This window comes from Aptenodytes forsteri, unplaced genomic scaffold (genome assembly GCF_000699145.1).
Source record: "Aptenodytes forsteri isolate BGI_AS27 unplaced genomic scaffold, ASM69914v1 Scaffold217, whole genome shotgun sequence".
NCBI classification, from domain to species: Eukaryota; Metazoa; Chordata; class Aves; order Sphenisciformes; family Spheniscidae; genus Aptenodytes; species Aptenodytes forsteri.
Window position 1 is genome coordinate 7,640,680 of NW_008796222.1, and position 11,175 is coordinate 7,651,854.

At 38.3% G+C, this 11,175-nt stretch overlaps 1 protein-coding gene across 4 annotated transcripts; it reads right to left on the reverse strand.

The window, feature by feature from the left end:
* Nucleotides 1-3,195: 3,195 nt before the first annotated feature.
* GTF3C6 (general transcription factor IIIC subunit 6) lies at nucleotides 3,196-11,135 on the reverse strand. 4 transcript variants are annotated; one of them, XM_009289154.2, is made up of 6 exons: nucleotides 10,877-11,135; nucleotides 10,254-10,334; nucleotides 7,344-7,407; nucleotides 6,721-6,765; nucleotides 6,476-6,589; nucleotides 3,196-3,850 (listed from the first exon to the last, which is right to left on the reverse strand). In XM_009289154.2, exons 2-6 carry the CDS (start codon nucleotides 10,320-10,322, stop codon nucleotides 3,558-3,560), a joined length of 585 nt encoding a protein of 194 aa, XP_009287429.1. In that variant the 5' UTR covers nucleotides 10,323-10,334; nucleotides 10,877-11,135; the 3' UTR covers nucleotides 3,196-3,557. The 4 variants fall into 4 exon arrangements, with proteins under 4 accessions (XP_009287429.1, XP_009287430.1, XP_009287427.1 ...); XM_009289155.2 differs by having other exon boundaries at nucleotides 6,476-6,586; nucleotides 10,725-11,135; XM_009289152.2 differs by having other exon boundaries at nucleotides 10,725-11,135.
* Nucleotides 11,136-11,175: the final 40 nt, after the last annotated feature.

Genomic DNA, 11,175 nt, shown 5'->3' on the forward strand with positions numbered 1-11,175 from the left:
CCCCTCCCCCGCAAGGGGCGCGCGCGGGAGTGCCTCCACCTGAGAGACCGGCGTCCCTTCCCAGCCGGGCGCCGCCCCGGTGCGCGTCAGGTAGGGGCCGCATGGCGCACCTCTCTGGCGTTTAAAACAACTCCTCCCGCTTAGGGATACGCAGCGGGCGTTGCCCTGCTCCTGCACCTTTAGTATTTGAGTTACATGCTGCTTTCCCGTACTTAAATGACGAGTCCCCACGAAGTAATAGGTGCAAATTAATGAACACACAAGTAATGATGCAGTAGCCGATCAACTTGTTCCTGGCCTTTGTGCTTACCCTCCTCTCATCCCTGGTGCGTTAGGAACCACATTAAAGCTGTGCAGCTAAAGCATGCCATTTTAAGCCTAACTTCCCCCAAAATTTACTTACTTGGAAAGACCGATGCAACTATTGTGACAGGAGAACATGACCTTATATGCAACAGAAACCAAATGCCAAAGATCTATTTCTGCCTAAAATCCCCAATGTGGTAGCATCACTTTTAAACTGGTATCTACTCTTAATCTAAAAAGCTTCCGGTTATTTCAAAGCCCGCAGGCCTTCAGTCAGAGTTGTTCAATTTGTTCGGGTTGTTGCATTTGCTCCTCGGGTTGGTGTTTGGAACGGAACAGAATAGAATTAGCAGCCTGGTCACGAACGTCTGTCCAACTTTTGTTTACTTATATCCCCTTCCAGTTTCAGCCCTGGATATTGGTTTGGCTACCCTGTGTCTCCACAGGACAAGAAATATATCTCTGTTTTCTCTCTTCTGAGAGATTTACACATTGTAGAGTATATAAAATAGTATGAAATGCCAAAAGTTGATTTAATAGATCTTGGATATTTGACATACTGCCTTTGATTTTAACTAGACAAAGAGCTTTTCTACAACCTGTCTAAAGAAGATGAGTCGTTTGATTGCGACTTGAAAACTGAAGGTACAAGAAAGCCAAACTACCCATCACAATCCGAAGACCTAAAGCAGAAAAATCATCCCCTGCCTGCCTACGTCTAATTCGGAATACACCCATCTCCCAGCCTTCCTGTAAGCTAAACACTTCATGTGCTGCACTCTGCTGTTGTAAGCTCACTTGTCTCTGTATCTTTTCCAAAGTTTTTTTGAAATCTTTTTTTTAAGTGCTAACACTGAAAATGAATGCTTATTTTATCAGCAGTCTGAACATCATGACACTGGTAACTGTCACAATGTGCATAGAAAAAGTGCTGAGTACCAGACATGGCAAGGAACTACTGGGATGCTCTAGTGTCTAGGCACAAGGACACAAACGACATATGATAGCCAGGCAAGGATGATTACGGTAGTAATCCTATGTTCAGCTATTATACTTACCCAATACCCTTTTTACTCCACACACGCACACACCAATTTTGAACTGTACTTGAAATAACCAACTTGTTGGGCTTCTTTGGGCGAAATCAGTATAGCTGAAGAATTTGCTATCAGCAGCAGTGGACTCTTAGCACCTGCTTTCTGGGAGGAAGGGGGGAAAGATGGGTAAAGAGCGAGCGTGGTTGCAGAAGTCAGGGCTAATAATAATAGAAACAAAAGTTTGAGCATTATAAATAACATTTAAAATCTAAAAAACATTCCTAGGAAGGTACTCAGAGTTTATGATATACATAAATATTAAAATTAACATAAAATGTTAAAAAAAAAAACTGATTCCCAGATAAACTAGAACAGAGAAACAGCTTCAGTACACTACTGAAAGAAAAGGCTGAAAAAGGTCAGAAACCAATTCTGCTAGAATACTCCTTGCACATGATAAAAAAAATTTACACGTACGTAGTGACAGATGTAGAGAGGGTTGCTACGTTCGCACACTGACAGAGAATAAACTCTTGGAAGCACCTCTCTGTTCTCAGCGGCAGAAGCTACGATAGCGAGCGCTTTTTATCTACGGCACGCCCCATCTCTAGCAGGAGGCCCAGCTGTCAGCAAGTGCAGCCCAGCTCTGCAAACGCTCCACACTGCAGACAAGAACTTACATTACACCAGTTCACAATATTCCCAAGATCGTTATTCCAGTTATAATTATCCTCTGTCGATCAGCACCACACAAATCAAGTTTGAAGAATGCTTTTAAACTTCTACGACTGCAGTTAAATCCAGAGGGAAGGCTGAGCGGTCTCCCTGAAACCTAAAGTGCAGGCACTACCATGTGAAAGATCCGTACCCAGGCTGGAGGCGTACAGAACATGTTCCCTCTTCTTCCTCACCTTCCTCTCCCTGCCTCCCCTTCCCCCATGATTCAACTTGCTTCTACACAGAAAAACTGAATAGTGGGATTGATGGTTTGAAACTGTTGCACTGTTCTGATGACTTATCTTTACTGATCCTGTGCTGTGAACTTCTCTTTGATCATTACTAATTAAAGGATTACATAATTATGCTGGAATGAATAAGGCGTTCCCATCCTCACAGCATTGTTGCAATTAAACTATTTTGAGGGAGGCAGAGAAAGGTAGGAAGGAAGAAAGGTCAGGAAGAAACTGTTTTATGTTTAAAAAAAATGCTGTGCTTTTAAAAAAATTATCATGAATGCACCACATACTCAACTTTTATATGAAATACTATGTAACAATATAAATGATGTAGCAGTATGTAATATCAACCCACAGAGCAGCTAGGGGCCACAATACAGTCACAGGGATCAGTTTGGGAACCACTGATGCATGGTTACAGGACCTTAGGCATAAAAACCTTCTGAAAAATGCCAGAGGAGAAGATCAGAGCCAAGAAGTTACTGGGGGGAGTAGAGTGGAAGACTTCCTTTTGTATAACATACATTATATTATATACAAAATGGGGGAAGGAAGCATGACGGATGCCTCATTAAGACCTAGATTTCAGTTGCTGACTAGTCCACGGTGTTCTTCAAGACTTGACTGGACAAAGCCCTGAGCAACTTGGCCTGAATTCAGTGCTGACCCTATTTTAAGTAGGAAGCTGGACGAGAGACCTCCTGAAGTCCCTTCCCACATGAAGGATTTCTAAGATCCATCAAGGGGACAAAGGACACTAGAGAAAATCCAAGCTAAGCAATTTGATGAGTAATCAAACAAGTAATAAAAGCCACACTTACTTAAATTTTTCTTTCAATAACTGCAGTAAAAGAACAAACACAGTGTGCGGCTGAATGTGACACACAAGGTGAAGATATACTTGAAAAATACTTGAAATTTATTTTAAACTATTTTCTTTTTTCTTTTTACAAAGTGTTCCAGACTGTGCAATACAGCAACATTTTTCTAAGGTAAGGTTTCTTTAATTATGTAACCATTTCCTCTTCTTCAGTTTTGAGGTAGGGATACACACATTTCCAATCAACATTTTTAAAAAACACTTAAGCCCTCCCCACTATAATCCAAATATAAAAGCAATGCACAAGAACACAATGTCCGTTTTCCCACTATTAATTGCTCAGATAAGTTGGAAATCATGTCACAGCCTATAACAGCTGGCATTTAAAAGTTGGCCCATTAATTCCACGAAGAAACCCTGAAAAGATCAGAGCTGGTATCATGGAGCGGCATTGTCTAAGGCAACGCTTCCAGGAGAATCCTCTGCCCTAGAAGCAGGGCTGTCAGGCAGAGGAATAGAGGCATCTACCTCCAAGCTGTGCTGCTTCTCCAGATCACAATTCATGCCAGAATTTCCTCCACCACCCACCTCTCCCTCTGACTCTTCAGTCAATTTGTCTTGGGCCTGAGCTGACTCCTCAGAATCTTCTTTTTCACGCAGAAAGCTGCAAATCGTATTAGGCCTGCTGTAGGAAAAATCTCTGTCCTTGATCTGTAACCACTCCACGCCACCTGATGCAAAAGAAGGAAAATTGGTATTAGTGACAAAAGGAGTTAAGAGTTAACAGCAATTTTTTCTTAGTTTAAGTTCACTGTTATTAAGGCTGAGCCTGACCAACATTTAAGTAAAAGAACCACTTAGGATAGAAAGATGTCTTTCAAGAATTTGGACCAACACTAATTTTTGTGGGGAGTCTCACCATGGGGCTTAAACCATTAATTTTCGTTGAAAAATAAGGCTATGAATAACAGAAAGGCATTTGATAAAGAAAGACCAGCTTGAAATTAAGAGAAACTTAGCTGTTGATAAATTAACAGCAACATGCATACGCTAAATCAACTTAACCAAGACACATAGCTACAGGTTTTTATCCAGACACTGGAGGCATTGTGTGTGGTTCAGTGACGTCACCAGCTTGGTCTCTGAAGAGCAGCCACAATGGAGATAAAATCATTAGGAAAGTAAATGAAAAGCAGGAATGTCAAGATACAAAACTATGCTACGTCCATGTCAGGAGTACTGTGTTCTGCTCAACCCATACTGTAAAACCAGAAAAGAGAAACAAGAATTGGTGAAAGAAAAGTTAGCTCTACATGGGAAGAGACTTTAAAACAAACAAACAAACAACAACAAAAAAAACCACAAAAAAAAGGCAACAAAAAGTAACAGAGACTAGAATTCTTCTTGGAGGAGAGCTCAGAAGGGTCAGATGCTTATAAGGCTGTACTGGGAAAACAAGTAGGGATTGACTTATCTCCTAATTCTGATAACAAATGAAGTAACTCGCACTCATTGGAAGCACCAGCTCATACATTTGTAACAACCACAAAAGCAAACAAACAATCAAGAAAACCCACAGTAAAGTTGTACTTTTTCCATACAACAGAAATGTGATTTGAAAACTACCTGCCATAAAAAGTGGTAGAAGTCAAAAGCATAGACAGGTTCAAAAAGCAAGTGAAGATGACAGAGCCTTTATGGACTAAAGGCATAGTAGTCCAGATGAAAACTCTTGTCAGGATATTCATGAACTGCTGAACACCGGAAGGATAGCCAAAAGAAAGGATTACTCATGTATCTGTCCCCCTCCTGCTACTTTCCACGTACCCACTTACTGCTGTCCATAGTCAGAAATACAACACAGGACTAACAACACTTTTGGTCCAATCCAGTATGGCAGTTCCTGTTGCGTTTAGGTGTCAGACACCACCCCTAGACTCTTAAAATTACTTAAATATAATTCAAAATTCTGAGAAAATATTTTACAAATGCAATAGAGAGAATAAAACGTTTGTTCACCTAAATCTTAGAACACCTGGTAATATGATAGGGAATGACATCAGAGATAGCGTAAGAATTTGTGTCATCTCCTGAACTCAAGTATATCAAGCTCTTACAACACATACTGAACAGACTCCAGATAGAACTGGGATTCCTCTCCCCCTTAGATTCCTAGGCAGTACAAATTGCCGATTCACAACATGTTGTAGTTACTTTATATGCACAACATTAACTTCTGTCAGGGTACAGAAACAAAGTGTTTTTCAGCAGGTATCATCATTATTGCTCGTCCAGAACAAAATAGGCCTTTGTATTAAGCAACATATTCTCTAGTCTACTGTACTTCAAAAATAATAGCTTCTGTTTAGTATTACCTTCTTAATTATATGGAGAGAAGAAATTCTACATGGTGTTGATAAGAATGCTGATGTTTGGTTAGATTCTAGATGACATTTCATGTTATAGCTCCTATGACCAATGTCCAGCTGACTGCCCATATTTAATGTAAAATGGCTACATATTCTTAAAATATGAAGCAGTAACACTGACTTGAGTGAAAAAAAGCAACTAAAAGCAATAGGATACTGCTAATGAATACTACTATATATAGTAGGATACTCAATATCTGACTAGGTAAAAGTACTGACTTCCATATGAAAAAACACCACTGAAATACAGCAAACATACAAGCACTGAGTTCTGCCTACAGAATGAAAATCAGTATGAATGGTGTCCTAGGTATGCCTTTGCAAGTAAGTTAAATTCATTTACAGTTAACTGTAAATCCAGTAAGAATAATTCAGTTGTAGTATATACAACATGGAGCTTCTTTATAAGGATATTACAGATTTTCAACAATTACAGTGACTCAAAAAGTCATTTGAAAGATTGATGGAAGTAAAAAAAAAAAAAATTAAAAAAAAAATCAGAAGTAATTCCCCAATTTGTTTTAATCAAAGATTGTTTTCTTATTTGTCATTAACACTACAGTGGGAAAACTTGTTTATTTTTAGAAATCACGTGAAGAACTACTAAACAGTACCTCTGATTTCAGGACTAGTGCCGAAACTTTTAGACAACAGAAAAACATACCAGGGAACATCAGCATATGTTTGCCCTGCTCTTACACTCTTCTGTAGGAATCTCCTACCAGCCACTTCTGGAGGCAGCACTGGTCAGAAGGAATCTTTTTTTTGTGTGTGTGTTTTGTTTTGTATTTAAATATACACATTTGATGCCTAAAGAAGAAAGTTCCTCTAACTTCCTGCATGCTCGTGAATCAAACACTTAACCAAGGCTGACACTCCTAAGCATAATCCATCCATGTCCCTATGCATAAGAACAGAGGCACTAACCAACATTCTCTTCTCCTTCCTTCTTTTCTGTCAAAAGTGTCCGTGTCATGTTCAACTTCTTCATTGTGTGGCACTTGTATTTCAGCTGTACTTTTTGGTTGCCTTCTGCATCTACTATGGAGAGAGGAGAAAAAACAATACCCAAACCCCCATCATTATAGTGAATTCCACTATCAACTGGAACAACGTAAATATTTTTAACCTCCCAGGCTACCACAACGAACAGGACATCAAATCCCAATTACCATGCTCTGTGTTTTCTTCAAAAACCACACAGGTTCCCAAGGTATCTATGGAAAACAAAGCGAGAAAGTCTTAGAGACTAATTTATATCAGCTGTAAATACTGCACTCACTGGCACAGCTCTGGGAATGTTCTCACTTCCAGCCCCTCGCAAAGGCCCAGCGCTGGTAACCACACTGCCAGCTCAGGAACAGACAGGAATATCATGGTCATTGAAAGTCACTACAAGGAAGGATTCCAGATCATTTTCTTCCAGACCAATGTTGTCACCGTAAGGCAAATGGGAGAACTACAGATTGCACAACACGTCAGTCCTGCTTATACAGGAGTCAACAAGCACTTACTTTGAAGCATTTTATGTCCCCATTTTTCCCTACAGAAATACCAGCTGGTCCACCCCAGAGTTAGCTTCCAGGCATACTTTCCAGTAAGTAACATGGATGCATGACTAATTTAGCAGTGAACTCAGACTGGTGCTGCTCTGTATGGTGTTATACAAACACCACCCAGAACTTCAGCACCTCACAGAACCACGTTCTCCCTTCGCAGTGCAATTAACTGACGTTAAGAAAATTCTTCGGGTCACATGAAAAAGGAGAGACTGTATCCACATCATTTTTCCTACCTTCATATTCTCCTGCAAATACGTATCTGTCCACTTGTAAAATGGGCCTCTCTGACTCTATTCCCTACAAAAAGAGGGACAAAATTGCACAGATGTCAGGTCTCTATTAGCCCAGGCAAATTTCTTGCTATAAGACCAGAGAAGACAGATATAGCAGAATCCAAATTACATCAATTCCTTGAAAAGATAAATAGTTTAAAAAAAAAAACCAAACCCAACATAAGGTAATAGCAGTAAAATAAGTATTCCATAACATGGTAAACGTGAAATAAAAAGTTTCTTTTGGTATTAGAGAAAAGCAGTGGATTCCAGACTGTAAAGCTTTCTCAAACTGTCAGCTTCATATGAAGAAAAGTACATATTTAAAACAGGATTTATGGAACTGGTTAAGAGAGTTCTGCAGAGGATATGATTTTACAGAAGCTAGCAGACTCCTGAAAGAATGGCAAGACATGCAATTAAATTAATATTTATTAGTTTTCAAAAAAATGTAATAAAAGTAATTTTAGTTATTACAATTGACGCTGAGGTCTTCTGCAACGTTAAACATCAGGGGCGGGGGGAGAAGGATTTTTCTTTCTGTTTTTGTAGGAGGCTTAGTTAAGCAGTGATAACAACTATTACAAAGCGTTTAGCCAATCTTACTGTAGAAGCAGTGTACTGTTAAAAAAAATAAAATGTAATGACAATTTTTCAGTCTATCATCATACATGTTACTTTAAGTGTATTGAATACAGAGAATATACCAGATAATATTGTTCTAGCAATCACAACAAAACCACCAATGCTGTACTGGTATAGAAAATGCTTTAGTATGTTAAAAAGGATCAAAGACATTTAGATCAAACTGCAGCCAATGGTCTATTTAGGTTACAGTAAATAAATTTAAAGTGCTGTTATTTCTTCTAGGAAATTAATTTAACCTCCATTTTAAATTAACAAATAAAAATATACTTATTTGCATGAAAAAAGATGTTATTTTCTAAGTTCCAATTAATACAAGTTCTGTAAAGTGGAGTAACTTTCAAAAGTCTTTGGAAAATACACAAGGTGAAGTAGTCTGGCATAAAGCATTACACCACCACTGGAAGTGCAATTGCAGGGTCACAGAAGCTTCTGTGATTACTGCATGTCTACATTGTGAAGGAGTTGGAAACTGTTGTTATTTAATTTTATTTTTTTAAACAAGGAGTGGGAGAGTAAGGCAGCAGTTCTATCAGCTCATTCCCTTCCTCTACAGCAGAGCTTTTCCAAATACACAGGCCAGGATCCCATTATTCTTAACATAAGATGTACCTCTAAACTGTATTTTGATAAAAATTAACGCCTGAACAGAATATACTAATTAAGGCAAAATGTCTTTTAATAGTACATTGTGGACATCAATGTTATTCAGGACATGAAGATAAGCACATGCTAAAAGTTTTGAAGATGAGGCACTATGTGGTAAATTGTTTAAAATACAGAATATCACACAGGTTAATAGGAATTTGTGCAATTTTCCTCTTGTACTTTTAAAAAACATAACTATCTAAGATCAGCGAGATTTAAGCTCTGGGATTCTCTTTCTGCTGCATAGGTTGAGAACATCAATAGCATTAAGCTAACATATAGCACATTTTTGGTTTTTTTTACTACAGGAAATTAATTTAAAAAAAACCACATCAGTACGAGGCAACAGCATTAAGGTTTTTAATATTCAAAACTTTATTTCTTTGGCATTCCTTTTTGGACTATGCAGAAATGGAGACTGTCTTCCCCTTACGTGACCAGCATCACAGAAAACTTGCTAAACAGAATAACACAAAGCAGAATCTTTTATTGGATTTTTAACAACAGTTGTCCGTTACGAAAAATCTCAAGGAATGCTTACTCTGTGGAGTGAGCGCAGGCAGATTTGGATACGAGTAGGATACAGTATAGATACTTAAAAATTTTTCTAGAAACACTACAAGAGAATCTCAAAGCACAAAATTTAAAAGAATCCCGTTAACACTATTGAAGAATATGTAACTATTCAGTCACCAGTAATGAATCATCTGTGTAATACATTTCAATCGACTTAGCTCAGATCCAGGAAGCAAATCTGCTTATAAAAGCATATCCATCCAGTGATGGATAATTTATGAATTTTGATTGTATTTCTACATTTAATATTTTCAGAATTGACTTTACCACCTCACATATATTCTGAACGGTGGCATACTCCGAGATGTTCTCTTCCATCTCTTCAGTCTGTAATAAAGGTCTAGTTTCAGAAAGTATTTGCAAATCAATAGTACTTGTACTATCTATACAGCTCTCACAGTCCACGTAGGTTTTGAAGGGCAAATAAAATTTTTCACATACAGAGAAAGTGATTAAACAACTCAAAAGGACTGGTAAGCCAGGCTCTTACAATAACCTCACAGTGAAGCAAACAACATCCAAAACTGTTTACCAAATGCTTAATACCCAGTTATCCTTTACATTTACAACACTTGAACTTGCCAGGCAGTATCTGCAAAAAACCCCATTGTAAATACAGTGCAATTCAGAAAGACTTTGGCTTTATCTATCAGCTGTATTCAAGTTATTTGAAGAAGCGTGCTTAACTATTTTTTTTTTAATGTGTAAAATACATCATTTAAAAAACCCCCAAAACTTAGAGCTTGAATTCAGAGGGGATAATGGTCCTAGCTCATAAATACTTCTGAAAATATTTCCTTATATTTACATAGTATCATAAGCCATTTCTGAAATAGAGAGAGCCCACAACATGCAGCCAAATACGGCCAAGACAGTGCACATAATTCTCTATCAAAGATTTGATCTAAATGTTATTGACTTGAAGGAATTTAGAAACAGCCTCAGTCCCTTGTTCACATGCATACTGACTTACCCCTTTCCTATTGTGCTGTAATCACTCACCAAAATCTTGCATTTGTTTTCACATTTTTCTAAGAAGTCTGAATCAATAATTCCTGATAGTTCCACCATGACCAGTTGCTCCTACAAGATAGGTTTATAATGTAAATCTATAATTGATATAGCTGAACTCAGGAGAAAAAAAAAAAAGCCCCCCAAAAAACAACCCAAAACAAAAAGAACAGCATACAAAGACCCAGACCTTCAGAATAAACAGACCACAAATCTGACTTATTCTGCATTTTGTCTAGAGAAAATGGCGGACAGATACTGCAATACCCAGGGAAATGCAGTGACCCACTACTCCATCAGACACCTGTTTCACACCTGAATTCCCTGGCCTTTTCTTCCTAGCTAGGGAGTTCTTTTTTCACCCTTAAAAAATGAGAATCGATATGGGTAAATGATTTATGAATTATAGCAAATGACCAGTTACATATTCCAAAATACATTTTTCAAAGTTTTAATACCTACCTAAATAAGACACCATAGCGAGAAGTTAAGCAATGTGTTGCTTGAAATAGTTACTTTTAACTCTTTATAACATATTGCTTTGAAATCCCTGTTTGCAATTCCTTACAATTTTCAGTGAGGAAAATACAAAAACAAAACAATAAAATAGCCACCTTGAAAAAATCTTTCTCAAGGAAGAGTTTTCAAGAATCACCATCTACTAAGCACACACAAATACACATAATAATAGCGGAGTAATAGTTCGTATTTTCGGATGTTATGGGGGTAGGAAGCAATTGAAACCGGACGAGTGCTTTCTGACAACGCCGTTTTCCAGAAAACCTGAAGTAAAACAGCTAAAACGATACAGCTTTCGGTACACGACCGCTGCGGGGGCAGAGAAACCCGACAGGCCCAGGGAAACGCGCTTGCTCTGTGCCCGACCCCACCGCCAGCGCGGGGGCGGCCATGG